Source organism: Centropristis striata, chromosome 2 (genome assembly GCF_030273125.1).
Source record: "Centropristis striata isolate RG_2023a ecotype Rhode Island chromosome 2, C.striata_1.0, whole genome shotgun sequence".
NCBI classification, from domain to species: domain Eukaryota; kingdom Metazoa; phylum Chordata; class Actinopteri; order Perciformes; family Serranidae; genus Centropristis; species Centropristis striata.
In genome coordinates this window covers 32,787,042-32,803,901 of record NC_081518.1, presented here as the reverse complement: position 1 = coordinate 32,803,901, position 16,860 = coordinate 32,787,042, and the positions used below count along the sequence as shown (strand labels likewise).

The window sequence follows — 16,860 nt, the reverse complement described above, 5'->3', positions numbered from 1 at the left end:
AAATTCAAGTTTGTGACTGCGAGACTAATTTAACACCCCTCACAGGGTTGTGAAAATGAAGTCACATCAAAGCAAAGTCAATCATTTGAGGCCAAGATTAAACATGAAAATACCATTAAAAATGTCCTCTGTGGGCTGTATTCTTACTAAAATGAAAGACGCTGGCAGTGGATGCCCAGTCTTGTTGAGTTGTGGTTACAACACAGTGAACACATTATTTCCTGTCTGGCACTCAGAGTTGGAATCTTGCAGAGACAGCAAAGTGATTGTATGTGGGAAGTTTGAAATGATGGTTAAAGCATTGTAACCCTAGTTCTGTGAACACAGGCGCAACTCCCTTATGGGGCTTTTTAGAGCTGGCCATCTCTGGGAGCTGCTAAATAGGAAATATAGTCTGTGTTTGAGAATATTGAGTGATGAGCACAGAAGAGCATGGCTATTCATGAAAAGGGAGTGATAAGAAAATATGAGATAATATAAGAGGTGAAAAGGAGGAAAAACTGAAGAATTGAGGTCTGCAGGGCTGATTAAAACAATCTGTGTTTGAATAGTGAAAGTGAAAATGAGGTAAAAATAATCCCACAAAATGAAAATAAAATGCAGTGCAAATGTGGTATTTTTGTTTTCTTTACTCACTGTGATGTAAAATAAAAGTTACATGTGTGCTTGCATCAGAATGATCTGTTTATTTGAAGGAACTAGGTTATTTTTCAGTAAAAACAAACAAACTGTAAGGAGTCAAAACGATGAGCTTCACAAATGGAGGAGAGAAGAGGAGAGGAAAGGAGAGGAGAGAAGAGGAGAGGAGAGGAGAGTGGAGAAGAGTGGAGGAAAGGAGAGGAGAAGAGGGGAGCTGTTGTAATTCAGTGCAGGTCTCTATTGATTGACTACACATGCCTGACAGTCCCCGAGCTCATAAAGTCCCATGTTTACTTTGCATACATATCTTACTTTGTACAGACTTCTCATCTACACATGTTATGAGCCTATGTAGTCAAGGTGATACCAAACTTGCAAATAACCCAGGCGACCCAAGTTTGCCTCGATCTAAGTCAGACTGATCAATGCTAGTCTCATGAGTGTTTGATGAACAGAGTAGGAGAGCTCTTGTTTGTCAAACCATGGGCCTTCTGCTTCAGCTCAGTACATAGCAACGTGCATGGATAAACATGAGCCTGTGTATTGGCTCCAAGCTGTGAATGAGTACATGTGCTTTCACAGGCCCGGGTGGGGGTGTGGAATGTATACTTTGAAATATTGGTGGTGTGTTACTTTACCTTCCGGACATTAATCCAGTAGCCTATGATACGATCTGTGGCCTCTGGATCTTTCTGTGTCCACTGCAGGTTGTAGGAATAGTTGTTTCCTTTGAGAATTCGGACTGGGTTGGGTGTGTCGAAGTAGAACTCAGCATTGTAGGGTTGTGCTGTGTGATGGGGGGAAGAGAGAGAGAGAGTAAAATGTCACTAGCTGTGTTCAAGCAAACTTTGGAAATGTCTCAAAAAGCTAATTAGACCCATTTCCATTAACTGGTTTGGAACCAACAGTGTAGTTATGTCAGATGTTGGCACTATAGGCTACACATGGCTGTAATCCACCAGAAAACAGAATTGAAGAAGTTGAGGTTGCAAGCCAACAACAAAACAAATATTCCTGGCCACCTAACCGATCTTTGAGACTAAAATGAAAAGAGGTCTTCAGGTGTTTGGTTCAGTTTGGCACGTTTCAGTTGTTTTTTCATCCAAGCCAATATTGGCACCCGATTCAAATGTTATCAGATGATTGAAAGGGTGTTTTTCAGCGGTTATCATCCCACCTTAGTAGGCCCAGTAAATTGGTGATATTCACCATTCAATCACTTGATAACTTCTAAAATGGTTGGTATTGGTCATGTCTTATTGTGTCTGTAGGCAAAGACAATTTAATATCTGTCAACGTCATTTGAGCACTGCAAAAAAGGGGTGTCTAAAAACAAGATAACAACACTAAATCTTAGGGAAAAGGTACTCAAAACAAGTGAAATTATCTTTCCATGCAGCAAGATAATTTCACTTGACAAGATTTCTTGAATAAAGATTGTAAATCTAGAAATAAGATTATAGCGTAAAGTTGAACACTTAAAATAAGAAATTAACTCTTATTTTAAATAAATAAATACAATAAACACTTCTACATCTATTTTTTTTTATCTTGGTAAGAACCAAATCATTTGCAGTGAGTAATATGTTCGATACTAAAGAACTTATTTGATAAAGGTGTTTTCATGTCCTATTTAAGGCAAAATCCACCTCAAGCAGGCTTTTTCTAATGCTATACTTCAAAAATACAGAGAAAGAGAAAGCTGCCCAGTGTTAATATGACTATAAGACGGGTGATTAGTAAATATATATAGATTCAATTATTTTCCATATGTCTCTTCACTCACCAGAGACATTAAATGTGCATGTTGATGTCCCTGCATTGTTGCTGACTCGGCACTCGTAAGAACCGTTGTTGGTGGGTTCCAGCTTAAACTTCAGCTCCGGCGTCTCCTTCAGATCTGGCATGGGCATACGGATGAAGTCGCCGTTACGGAACCAGCGGATGTCTGTCAGGCGTGGCGGGTTTGACCGCAGGACTGCACACCTCAGGGTCACCATCTGATAGTTCCTAGAACGTGTGTCCTGGAAGACTGGGTCCAGTATAGGAGGATCTGCAGAGACAACAGATATGAGTTTAGTCCATGTAAATATTTGTTAATTAAATTTTTTTAAACTTTTTTTTAAATTTTAAAATTATTTTGCCTATCATGCCCATAAATATAATCATAGGAGGTAGTCTTAGGTTGTATTATGGTAAACCAGGGTATTTTGAAAGTCAATATCGTCAAAAATACAGATGCTGCAGTCTAGCAGAGAAATGCTGTTTTAATGTGTAGTGCACAGTGGTTGCCAACAGAGGTCAGTCTCGAGGCAGCTTAGCTGAGAAACATGACGACATACAGGACCCTTAAAACTAAAAGGAGTCTCTCTTTTGGAGAGTTTTTTGGTTTAAACCCTGATGATAAAATCAGTCAACACAGACCAAGCTTGCAAATTTGATGTATGATGTGAGAGTCACTGCGGCGCTTGTCGGTGGACAGCTAATTAGCTAGCAGCTGGGCTGCCGTAGGAAAAGCTGGGTGGAACAGCATGTAGCCAAGAAGTTTTTTTTTTACATTGTACTCGGTGAGTTAAGGATTTATTTTGTGTAAACCAAAGTTGGTGGTTGTTGGAACAGTGGAAAGACTAAGAGGGGTTTGGTGAGTTTTATTTTGGGTCTGTTGAGTTTAAATGAAGTGTGTTTAAACTCAATTAAGCATGTCTAAGTACGGTGACAGAGATAAACTTGAGTTCTAAAGGTGTATGGCTGTATTTTTCTGCTTAATAAGATAAAACAGGTGTATAAATGTTAAAAAGCACTCAACTCTTGATTGCGAGACCGGGTTATGGGGTGGGCGGATAATGGGTGTTCACACAAAAACAAAAATGCTGTCAGGCCCAAGTCTAGTGTGAGGTGAAGAAGCACTGTCACATCATTTGTAACTAGTTCAATGTGATTTATTTTGTCCTTAAAAATCACTACAGTACACCTTTTCTCACATGCTGTATTCATATAGTGACTGCAGAAAATATCTGGGACATTTATTTTGTGATTAGGTATAGTAATGAGGTGTATCCGTGTAAACCCCATTATCCTTAATCGTTTTCCATTTTTAAAGAGATTTCAGCTAAGAGATGTGAGCAATGCAAAATGGACTGCACCAGTGTACATACACCACAACCATCTATGTCTATTTTGTACTGCATTATCTTTCTGTTCTCTGCAGTGTACATTTCCTTACCGCATCAAAAAACATTGGGTTTGACAAATAATCTGACACAGAGCAACTGTTATTGCTAACAGGGATCAGACACAGTCCCATCCCTGCCCCACCTATCCTAACCAGCTGTAATTAAGCTGTCAGCGGGGATGTGTGGCTCTGCCGTTAATGACTGACTAGCTGTTGTTGCCCTGGGGTCAGCCAGGACACAAGGCAGCCAAATGACACTGCCACAAATCACCATCCAGCTAGTTCACCCCTGGCTAATCATGTAGATAATAGACAAGATGCTAATGGTGGTATAGCTGTTCTAACAGTGATGAGATCTGTTAAGGCCCCTAGAGGTGAGGCTGCATGACTAGAGTCCCTTATGAATCAAGTTTATCAGACACAGATGTGTAATTATAGTCTAATCTGTGTTATGCCTGTAATTTAGACAGAGAAGGCCACAAATGAGAGAGGAGGAGAGAAAGAAACAGAGACAGACAGAAAGATAACACAAGGACCAGGGGAGAAGACTGAAAATGAGTGACTGGGGATAAGATTTGAACAATTACAAGTAATAAAAGCATTAATAGAAAGTCAAAGAGAAACAAAATAACAGTAATCTGATAAAGCTGCTGGTTATTGAACATTGATTACCCAGTGTTATTGTTTAAAAATACATGTAAATCCTACCTCTTTAGCATTACTTTTTTGTAGTGCTTTTTTAAATTATCATAATTTTTCTTATTTTGAAATGTTTTAATTCCTTTTTATTGTATTGTCCTATATGTGTCTTGAGAATATCCTTGTCAATCATGATTAAAGCGAGACTGTCCTCACCGATAAAACATCGGTATAGGTTTTCTGTGCCAGCAGCTAATTATGAACAATATTTACCGTTATTGTTAGGCATCGGCTTCTAATTGCCGTGTTAATTATGAGGGAAGTTAGGGAAGAAGTCAGATAAGGTAGTATAAAGAGCGACCAAGTCTGCATAGGGATGACGTCAGGGCAAATGCACGGGCCAAACAAATATGTCAGACTCAACTGGTAGGCTTTATTGACAGCCAGTGGCTAATAACATAAGTTTTAAACATGGATATAAGATATCCAGCGTTGAATTTATCCATATGGATTTATTTCATATTTACATATGGAAGTTTCCAAAACGACACCACAATTCAAGAAAACAAAGTTTCTAAGAGGAATACAATCACTCTGGAGTGCAGCGATCAACACATATATAGTATATCGCACGATATTTATGTATTAAACACAAACACATTTCAATGTCTTATACATATAGCATTCTATACTATAGCATGCTTCAAATGAGTTGAATTGTAGTATTCTTAAGCAAATTTGTCTATTTGGACAGGAGATGTGCAGCAGTAATTAAGTCAACGTGCAATGAAACAAAAATAAAGAATAAACATTGTAAACTGGCACAGAGCATAAAGCTATTACTGATTTTTTATTTGCTATAGGTATACAGGTATACACAGCCATACCGAATCCATATTTGGAATCACAGTTTACCATTCTGTGCTTGCACTCCAGTCAGAGAAACATGAGTAAGCACCTGCATGCTAAAAACTCTAGAAATCACCATAATAGTTAACTTCTCAGTCTGGACTCCCAACTTGTGGATGCAACATTAACACTGCTTCATACTTGCTTTTGTGCAGAATCTAAATGGTCACTTGAAGCTGTGTGACGAGTCATTATTATGTCTTTTGACCTCTGTTACTCACACTTCCTGCAGCCACAACAGAACCATGTGCCAGGGCTGAGCAATCGGTGAGCGGTCAAAGGTCATACTGCAATCTTATGGACTGATTAGTGTATGGTCACATACCCTGCTCCTGCTTATAGGCACACATATGCATACTGATGGAATCTGACATTGGAAACAGGTGGCAAGGGTAAAGAAAAGCATTCAAACTGTGGGGTGATGGTGACAGAAGTAGGGAGGAGGGAGGGGAAGAGTAGGAGGTAGTGTAGTGAGCTGGTTTGTGAGCAGTTTATAAATCATTCCATCCCCAGTAGGATTTGGTAGACAAGTTATTACAGTCATCCTACCTGACCTTAAGTATTCATTTCAACAATTATCTAAGTTTCTTAACAGTATATTTCACTTTTTCATGTCATGGGGTTACTTCGATTTCTAACCCAACTTTTTAAAATTCTCTGCAGCATTGTTTTTGCATTTATTTGCTCCTCATTTGGGACTCACAGCACCACGCTGCAATGTTTCATAGTCAGAAAGCCATAATCCATGTAAACACACCATCGCTATCTGTCTTATCGAATGCAAAATGGATTCCATCCAGGTATGCAACACTGACCAAGCCAAACATTTACAGTACACAAAGAGAAAATCAATTTACATGAGACTGGGAGAGGGGTGAGGTGAGTGGGGGGGGAGTAGGGGGTGGGGTGAGATGGAGGGGGAGAGAAACAGCTCTTAAAAGAAGAAGACAATGAGGAAGACAAATGATAGGGAAAGTGTGGTGTGAAAGTGAGAGAAGTCGATGATTGAGTATGGGAGTAGGGGAGAGAATGAGAGAATGCAGGATGCAGAAAGGGAATGACAAGACAGAGAGAGGTCCTCTCTCATGGCCAGCAGTTAGCTGATTGATGATGATGAGAATGGCAATGAGGAAGAACAGCAACCTCTTGGAGGGAAAGTGGGCAAATAAAGAAGGGATAGGAAGGGATGGGGAGGAAGTGGGAGAGGCAACAGTGGCAAGACTCTGCGTATCCTCTTAATTATATCTACCATAAAAAATGATGGCATCCTTCCTTTACATAGATCAATAGTGCTAAATGGAAGGAGGGAGAACAAACCTGATAGAAAACAAACAAATGAAGTTAAATGGGAGCGGGGCACACTGAAGGGCAGTTGGAGAAAGAACGAAAGATCCCTTTTCCATTTTTCTAACCTACTAATCAGACTTTTTTTTAGCACCTTGCCACCCCTAACCCTGTTTTTAGCTCTCCCTTAACCCTGTTTTTCTCTGTCCATCCTGCTCATGTATCTGTCTCATCTCTCTGCTTCCTTCCCTGTCCAGAGTGGGGTGGCCACCTGGTCCATTAATCAGGCTTGGTCAGTGTGGACAGCAGAGCTCACAGAGTGTTGTCCTTCCGCCCCACCTGCATTAGCGAGCCCTGTAAATCCTTCTTGAAGAGGAGAGGAGAGGAGAGGAGAGGAGAGGGTAATTCGGGTGTGTTTTCATGTCATGACTAGGATTGCCAACTCCCTGAAAAATAAATAAGGGAAACCTCATCGGCAGCGCCGGCCGACCCGATTGCCTACACCCTTCCTGGCGTGGTGAATTTTTTTCATCCCCTTTTGTGAGTGAAATGATTTTGCTCATGAGTTTGCTGATAACAATTTGATTTACTCCTTTTATTGGCTTTTAAAATGCAGCATGTATGCAATCAAATGGCCATTTTGGAAGATTTGGGCATTCCATAATTCCAAATTGGTTCAGTAAAAAGGCATGAAATTCATGTCATGAACACATGGGGACCTGGTCTTCAAGAATGCAGTGGAGTTTGCTGATAACAATTTGATTTACTTATTTTATTGGAGCAGCATGAATACAATTGAATGGCTAGTTTGGAGTCATGCAGCTGTGTGGCAAACTGGCTACTGTAAAGTGCAATGTAATTGTGCAGTAGGATTTAAAGTGCAGATGGTGTGACCGCAGTACTGGAAGCATGTTGTTTCAGGTCAGTCAGTCCACCATGGGCGACGGAAAAAGAGCGCCGGCACACTGTGGGAACAACCTGGGAACAAGTTTTCCGTAAGTTTTCATATGAAGCACCCTGCTATTAATTTTCCTTTGGCATTTTACTGACTATTTTTTGACTCTCACAGTAATACGGGACAAAGTGCGTCCTTTTTCAGCTCAATACGGGACGGGTGCTTTTGTTTATAAATACGGGACGATTCCGTTTTTCAAGGGTTGGTTGGCAACCCATGACCATAACTCATGACCCACTGGGAAATTGTCCTAACAGGCCAAATTAGCTTTGGTTTTTAAGCCAGTTCCGTTTTTTCTGGCAAATCACCCCAAGTTTTCACTAATATTTCTGAGTATAATATTATTGAGTACCCGGTGAGAAAATGTGAACTCCCCACAGAAGAGCTGCAGGCGGCAGGTGAACCAGTTTGCTAACCACTACACCACCATGTAGCCCATGAGGTAAAAAGTACAAGCAAAATGGTGGATCACATTGATAGCCTGTGAGCATTTGTTATGTTATTACAGATATTTGTTCTCCAAAAAACAAGCATTGACCAACTATTAATGACACCATTGAATGCTCTTTTTTCTGACAATTTCAAACTTGACTTCTCCATTGCTGCCTTTTCTATCCTCCCTTTCTTACTTGTAGAATATAAAAAGCACACCAATGTCATCACAGTTACACTTGGTTTACAAAATGAAAACTTTTGAGCTGGAAACCAACTTTTGATGGTTTCAAACCAATTTAAATAGATCAAAATCCCAGAACTGTTCAAAAATTACGTCTTAACCAGAACAAAACTTGTTAAATGTATCAGACAAATATGTAGTTGGTTCTGCTTGAAAAATATTTTATTTTAATTAAATAAAACATATAGTCACTAATTTTGTCCAGGATGTACTTTAATAGCTCTATCCACATTAATAAACAGGTAGTTTTGCTTAACTGGCAACAAATGAAAGCTGCTACAGTAGCAATGACTCTGTCCCTTTACAAATGTGAGCATATTCAAATGTAGAAAAGGAATGGCAAAACATATATAATCCAGATAGATGAAAAGGAATCAAATACATTAGTTCTTTAAATCAATCTAAGAGCTCCTTTTTGTCCAAGAAGGACACATTTCCTCCTCGAACTTACTTGATAATTACAGAACCTTTCATTTCCCCGCTCCTTCTGAGTCCTTCGTGGTATTATGTATTTTAGATGTACTGCTTCTTTTTTTGTATCCTCATGTTTTCCCAATATCTTGTATATTTCATCGCTTTAATGAATAGCCTTTAACTTGACCTTGTACACAGGACAAATTGGGAGGGTGCTCAAAGGGTTGAATTGGATACTGAATTACTGTAAATATAAATGTACCAAATTAAACGGAGCACTTTCCAATGTCATGATACCCTGCTGTGCAACAAAGCAGACCATATTCTATTTGTGTCTTATCTAAAAATATTTTAAAGTGATGAATTATTTAAGTTCATGATTAAACTCAAACCTGGTTTTGTTAAAGTTATTAAAAAGACCAACAGCAGTTAGACATGCTTAAGTTGGTCAGAACTAATGACGCTTCTTCAATGAGTGCCAAAACACCTTCAATAGTTGAATGTCTGCAATTGAGAGCAAATGAAATTATGTATTTTTGTAGGCCAACCCCGAAGTAGCATCTCAGTGGGGTCTATTGAGACTTGCCCTATGGGATTTTTGCATTGGATTTTGGATCATTGCAGAAAAAAAAAAAAATAGCTCTGTGGCAAACACACGTTTCTGATGCTTACGCATTTTGTTCAGCAGGATAATCTTCACAAAGAAACACCACTTTTATGATGTTTGAAGCGTTAATGCAGCCGTCAGAAGTAAAAAGCTAATGTTATGCTTTAGCGAACTACTCCACCACGGTCACATGACTTCCACATCACTACCGTTATGCTTCAGATGATCTCTGAAAAGCTAACCAGCCATTTTGACAAGTTAGAGAATCCGTAGCCTAACAAATTGTTTATTAACACAATTAACAATATACAAGAGTTTGCAAGAGCAATGAAAAACATGACTAGACCTGTGTCTGGCGTGAGGACGTTTAATGTCCCCAACAACCATTGTAGTCTCATTTAGCCACTTGCTAGCAACCGCCTGTTAAAGGACGCATTGAAACTTCAAATTTCACAAGTGGGGGCATTTATTAATGTATTTTACAGTGAACATCTCTTCAGCTTGTGTTAACCACAGATTTCAGTTCTAACCAATCTAACCAAAAACCCATTTACAGTCCTCATTGAGTTTGAGAGGATAGACTCCATGCTAAAAAGTTAACTTCTTCCAGTTTTATGGACTCATTCCTGTGGCACCCAATTGTTCAGAAAAAGCTGGTGCCACTCAATCAATTACCCTAAGCCTTATTTACTGTAGGTTGTTATGTTTGATTTTACCCATTGGTGACAATACGCTGCATGAATGACAACACTGTCTCTCACACAAGGTAATCCAGCAGGGGACCTAAAGTTTCTACTGCTGATGACAACTTCTATATGGCATGCTGATTGTGCCCACCTGATGTGCCAAAAACAAATGGAGCACATCTAGAGTATTTATTTTTAACCTGATGTGTGTTTTTTGTCTGGAGACAAAGGCAATCATAATTTGTGATAAAATCATTTTTTCAGGTTATAAAAAGTTATAGAAAGTTAGAAAGCACTCAAAGCAGCTGCACGGCATGCACACACAGCTTCAGGTGATTTTATATAGTTTATTTGGATAAATGAGAATACCTAAAGTATGTTCATATTCACTTTCCCGAAAATCAAATTTGGATTTGACGTTCAGCTCTCAGCAGTCTCAACAGTCAGAAGTGCCATTGCTTTGTACTGGTGAGTGGCGGCACAATCCAAGCATTGTAGAAGTAAGTAAAAGTAGGTAACCTCATGGGAAGGGAGAGGGTATTGAAATGATGTGTTGCTTTAGGAAGACAGCTCCTACTTCTTTCTCAAAGCCCGTCCTGCGGGAGATTTATAATGACAGTGCTCACAAAGGGGAAGGGGTAGGTTTAGAGAAAACAGCCTTTAAGCCGTAGAGGTGTGTCCTCATTTCCTTTTTACACTTTCTGTTTTTGCACTCTTTACATTACCATACATGTGTCTTTGGGGTACATGAGCAAAGTGTAAAGATTATGCCATTATTGTTTAGGGCAAAAAGGAAAGTGCAGGATCTCTGATTATTACCATAGCAACGACCTATGGTAGTCTATACAGAGCTAGCATTAGAAAGAACTGTATTAAGTACTGAGCTTTTATAGTTTAATTGACAATGATGTCAAGCATTTCTCTTAACTGGTGCTTCCATGGTTGCTGTTTATAATGCCCTCCACCTCTTTACTACTTTACTACTATTTTTCACTTTACTACTGCATTTATTTTGGATCTACCTTTCTGTTTGGTGTATTGCATATTACACATTACTACTACTATCACTCTTTGCTGCTACTCCAGGGATCATTAAAGTTTCATGTTATCCCGTCTTATCTGAGTATTAGACGAGATGCAACAATATTTAAAATGAGTTGTAACCAATCTGGACTTATTTACAGCAAACTGCACTGTATGAGAAGCTAAAATGGAAAAGTACTCTTCTTTTATTTTAGTTTTACTCATTATGCAGAATGACTTCTTTCAGAATAATATGTATTATCAAATATAAGTGAATTATAATTATTGATGCATTCATGTGTATTCATCACTGCCTTGCAGCTGGTATAGGTAGAGCTGAAGGACGACGTTATATACTGCCAGGGAGCTGAAGTCCATAATTACATCATTTGCATTTTGTATTAATGACCTCATCACTGAAAAATAGCCATAAGTAACCAATGTTGTCAGAGGAATGTAGTGGAGTAAAAGGTACAACATTTACCTCTGAAATGTAATGGAGTAGAAGAAATGGAAATACTAAAGTAAAATACAAGTACCTCAAAATTACTTGAGAACAAAACCTACACTCACTTCCCAGTTTATTTAGCTACACCTGTTCAACTACTTGTTATCGCAAATATCTTATCAGCCAATCACATGGCAGCAACACAATGCATTTCGGCATGTAGACATGGTGAAGATGAGCTGCTGAAGTTCAAAGTGAGCATCAGAATAGGGAAAAAAGGTGATTTAAGTGACTTAAGTGACCAGGTGGGCTGCTCTGAGTATTTCACAAACTGCTGATCTAACAACCATCTCCAGGGTTTACAGAGAATGGTCTGAAAAAGAGAAAAAATCCAGTGAGCAAAATGCCTTGTTGATGCCAGAGGTCAGAGGAGAATGATGATAGAAAGGCAACAGTAACTCAAATAACCACTCGTTACAACCAAGCAGTGTTGAAGTCGAGTCACCAATTCTCAACTCCGAGTCAGTCTAGAGTCCCCAGGGTTTCTAGTTCCAGTCTGAGTCTCAAAAGAAGATGGAGTCCGAGGCAAATTCCTGACTCCCCAGTGTTCAAGTCCGAGTCGAAGTCCAATTTACCAAGAAGAGTCCGAGTTGAGTCTTTGCTACCTGAGTTATCAATGTGCAAGTCCAAGTCATTGTGCACCAGAATGCACCAGTCTGAGTCATCAGAGTGTGAATCTGAGTCGAGTCACGAGTCCCAAAACTTGGGCTTCGAGTCCGACTCGAGCCTGAGTCCTTGGCTCAAGTACCCCATCCCTGGAACAGAGGTATGCAGGAGACCATCTCTGAACGCACAACATGTGTAACCATGAAGCAGATGGCTACAAGCGCAGATGACCACTGCCATTTTATTAGGTACGCCTAACTAGCTAATAAAGTGACCAGTAAGTGTACTTAGTTACTTTCAGCCACTGAAGAAAATACATAAGTACTCTCAACAAGTAACCTCAGACTTCTGTGTTGTATATGTGATGAATCTGATCCGTACTTACATTGCACATTGAGTTGGACCTGCGCCTCTCGCCGTTTGATGTTGAGACCGTTGTACGGAGCAGTCTGGCACCGGTAGGCCCCCATCATGTCCCGGCTGACGTTCTTCAGTCTTAAGCGGCCATCAGGCGTCTCCATCATGGTCCTCCCTGATGGCATTAGCAGGTCCTTTTCTACGCGTGACCATAGTACAGGTGGACGTGGTTTGCCATCTACCAAGCACGCCAGCTCAGTGTTCCCTCCCTCCCGCACACTGACCACCTGACCTCCTGGTGGAACCGCCAGCACCGGAGGAGAGACTGCAGAGAAGGAGATTGCAAAGAAAAAAGGAAAGTTGTATTTTCTACATAAAACAAAAAAACACAATGGAAAGTTATTTATGATGGTAAGAGCTGCAATAAAAGAAAACAATCTTACAATTTTTTACAACAATAGTCGCTTCACAAAAAAGCCAAAGGAAAATCTCATTTGTATTAGCTTGTGAGTATCTAATAAAAGCATATATAGATAAGTATTGTACCATTTCAAAGTAAATAACATAATTTACAAACAGCTACAATTGAATAGAAAAGAAGGGATGTTTGTTGTTATGTAAGAGGTCTGGAGGAGGACATGACTTAAAAAACTACAGATGGTGTGAACAGGAAACTGGATAACAGAGACAGCAGAAGATTAAAAAAGATATGAAATAAACCGACATTTACAAGGCTCATTTTATTGGACAATCTTAGTTTGCATGCAACATTAAAAACTGCTCAGTAATTAAGTGCATTACGAGTGCATATAGCATTATGGTTCACCACAAATGAGAATGCACACATGAACTTATAGTGATACAAAGTCCTAAAACAACTTGACATTTACTGTGTTTACAGTAATCCCAATGAATAAATTCCCAGTCCCATCTCAAACATAGCTTGATTGACATGAATACATTGGCACATTGCAGTTTGTCATTACTTATTGTTTGAGTACATAAAAATGTATCGGCCCATCAAAGGGTTTTTTATGAAGTTGTTTGACAAAAGCTGACAGTCGCTCAGAAACTTGCGTATCTCAGACTGACAGAGTAATAAAATTAAAAAGAAAAGAAAACACTCACCACTGTTCTGAGAGATGTTGACATCCACACGGAGCTCTGGGACCCTGCCGCCGGGGAAGTTCGCCACACAGCTGTAAGTAGCCAAGTCTCTGAACTTCATGTCCACAATCTCCAAGCTACTGGTGCCTGGTGCCATGTCCGGGTCACTGCGCAGCAGTATCAGACTATCTGAGTTGAAGACAGGAGCGCCGTTTTTGTACCAGGTGTAGTTGACCTTGTCCTGTGGGGTGGCATCAACGTGGCACGACAGCTTGAGGTCCCGACCCATCTGGATGGTCTCGCTGTCCTTGTTGGAGTCTGGTGTAATCTGGAAGGTCAGGTTGCTCATCGCTGTGTGTGGTGGTAGCAGGGTGAAGAAGAGAGAAGAAAGGGTTATATGATGTCAGGCTGGCTGTGGTGCAGTCTTGGTAACAATGAACAGGGGAGCTCACTAAGAAATAAACGGGAAAGGACGAAACAAACTGAAGGAATTAATTGATGGAGATTCTCAATTTTGCATACGATACGCACAGAAGCATATGCAAAAATAGCTACCCTGGTTATGCTTTATAATTTTAGGCAACAGTTTATAAAGGCATTAGGTAAATAAATGCATGTAAATGCTGGAAGTCAATGAGTTACGAGAACGATGTGACTACTGGAAGTGACATAGTAGTAACTATTTCTCTGGTCTGCCTCTGTTCAGTACTTTTTACCTATCCATTCACATATGCAATGTCACACTTTCTGGTCTTTCACAGGCACCTTGAATAAGATCAACACCACCAGTGTCGGTAGAATTAATTAATACATATTTAACAATCTACGTGTGAAATATAATTTATGTACATGGAGATTTACATGTCTAATAACAAAACGAAAGTTACTCCAAGAGAAAGCAGTAAGAACGGCAGGTCGACACTCGGGGGACGATCTTAAAAAGTGAAACTGTATTTTCACTGTACTGTATTTTCTTGTGAAGGACGAATGTACGCTCTGGGTGTGTTTATAACTATGATTGGTAACGGTGATATTCCTTTGGCTTATCCAGAAACTATCCTATTTCCCCTCATTGTTTTATAGTGAGGAGATGGATGTGATCGATCCATGAAAAGGATAGAGCAGGGCTAATTCACCGTTAGCATCACACCAATTAATTCATTAGAAACTTAAATGGGGAGGATTGGAGTGTCAAATGCATGCTTTACATTACAATACAATTTGAAAATACATTGGTGTATACATTGCATGTAATTAGAAGGTATAAAGTTGTTATTTGTATGCATATTGAAGAGGTTGGGCTGCAAAAGGCCCTGTCCATGGTGGTGTGCACACAGCCCTTATTCAGAAACTGTGCATTTAAATAAGGGTGTCTGGACTTCTGTACATTTGTGATGTCACAACTATACTGCATATAGTTAGAAAAGTGCAACTACAGTGCTATTACAGTCATTCCCTGGCTGCAATGACGGTGCAGAAACACAGACAGTGCAGATGCGGAATACCCAGAAATGTTTTTTTTCGGGTGGGAAGTTTAAAAAGACAGGCAGTAAAACTAAGTTTTAGCCCGAAAGTTAATATTCGTATGTTCAGACAGGATATAAAGAAATTGTTTTTGCAAATTTTTTTCCAGTAGGAACCCCAACTACAACTGTGAACCTAAACACATGCACTATAGGTGACATTTCAGCTACTACAAAGTCCAAACTGAGAAGGTAATCTCCCTAAAAGTTAATTAGGTAGTTTGCTTGATGACTTGTTGCACATTATGTACGAGTGATGGTCTGCATTCACGAAAATATATAAATTTGTACTGTATGACTATTCTACAGTATGTGTTTATTAATCTCTTTCATTATACATAACCTTTAAATTATACTCTACCAACACATATTTATTGTATGCCAATACAGTTTGTTAACGTTTGTTGAGAACAAATAAAATTTAAATTTGACGAAGGAGATAGAGTACGTTTTAAGGAGTATGATCAAAAAGACGGATTTGATGTTGTAGTGAGGGTGAGGGATGACGAGAGAGTAAAAAAAAGCAATTAAAAAGGAAAAAAGTGTACGGAGGAGGGGAAAGACAGCTAATACAGAGCGGTAGATGAGTTTGCGACATAGCGTGTGAGGCACGAGGAGGGGGCAGCGTGACAAAAGGAAACCAAAGGGAAAAGGAAATTGAAGAAGAAAGAAAGAGAGGGAGAGGAAGAAGCAAATTGTGAAGGAGGGAGAGACAAAAGGAGCCAGATACAGAATAAAATAACAGGGGGATAAGAGGGGGGGGACAAAATCAAGGACAAAGAATAACTCTCGCACTGTCACATTTAATTTTCAGTTTCAAAGGCTGCGTTTCCCCAACAGATTTCCATGTTGAATACAAAACAGCTCTCTGTTTCCTCACTAACTGGAGAGACAGGCGGCGAGGAGGAGAGGAGAGCTTGATTTAAACTCTTTTCGAGCTTGTTAACAAGATGCTTGGGTGGAGCCACGGATATAAACAGTGACCATATGTTTAACATGATCCTGCGACTTTACCTGGTTAGCGTGGAGACAATGTGTGTGCGAGAGCCTGTGGCTGTGTGTGCATCCATGTGCATATGCAACTGTCTCCACTGAACACGAGTGTGTGTGTGTGTGTGTGTGTGTGTGTGTGTCTCATTCACCGTCTTGCCACCTGTGCTGGAGTGACGATGCGTTCAGGCCCATTAAACTAACAGGAGAAACCCATCCAGCATACGTTCTCTACAGTGTTAACTAACAGAAGAGACTGTCACTAATTGCTTCCACTCCAGTCTAACTAATTGGAGTGAATAAAGATGATTAAAGGGACTAAAAATAGCTGGAGGGGAGGGAGAATGGAAGGCTTCTGTTTTAATGGCAGGGGAATTAGAAAAAGAGCGATACTTAACCCGTCTATTCTGACAAGATTCACATCAGCTCTCTCTAATGATGGATCAACTGCACGCGTGTCACACACCACACAGTACACACACACAAATGAATATATTTGCACACATTCACACACTGCAGTTGATGAATAAAGCTAGCGAGGACTAGACAGATGGCACTTTTCATATTCAGTAAGGGAAATTATTTGACTTTTGATTAAAATAAGCATGGAATAAAGTGATGAACATTAAACATTCAGTTTATTTTATATTTTTAAGAATAATATCAGTTGTGTGTGTATGTGTGTGTGCTTTGCCTTCGCAATAATAATTTTAAAAAAATCTGTTGTTTACTGTCCCCTCCACTATCAAAAGGAAAGAAAAAAAA

At 39.6% G+C, this 16,860-nt stretch overlaps 1 protein-coding gene across 3 annotated transcripts in view; it reads right to left on the bottom strand.

Moving 5' to 3' along the window:
* The window catches only part of LOC131987720 (MAM domain-containing glycosylphosphatidylinositol anchor protein 1), a 224,345-nt gene that overhangs the window by 56,824 nt on the left and 150,661 nt on the right, over positions 1 to 16,860 (bottom strand). For all 3 annotated transcript variants that reach the window (XM_059352583.1, XM_059352575.1, XM_059352592.1), the window contains exons 8-11: positions 13,604 to 13,933; positions 12,504 to 12,800; positions 2,426 to 2,692; positions 1,278 to 1,426 (exon numbers count right to left, since the gene is read on the bottom strand). In XM_059352583.1, the coding sequence (XP_059208566.1) occupies positions 1,278 to 1,426; positions 2,426 to 2,692; positions 12,504 to 12,800; positions 13,604 to 13,933 (1,043 nt within the window). The remainder of the gene's footprint in view (positions 1 to 1,277; positions 1,427 to 2,425; positions 2,693 to 12,503; positions 12,801 to 13,603; positions 13,934 to 16,860) is intronic.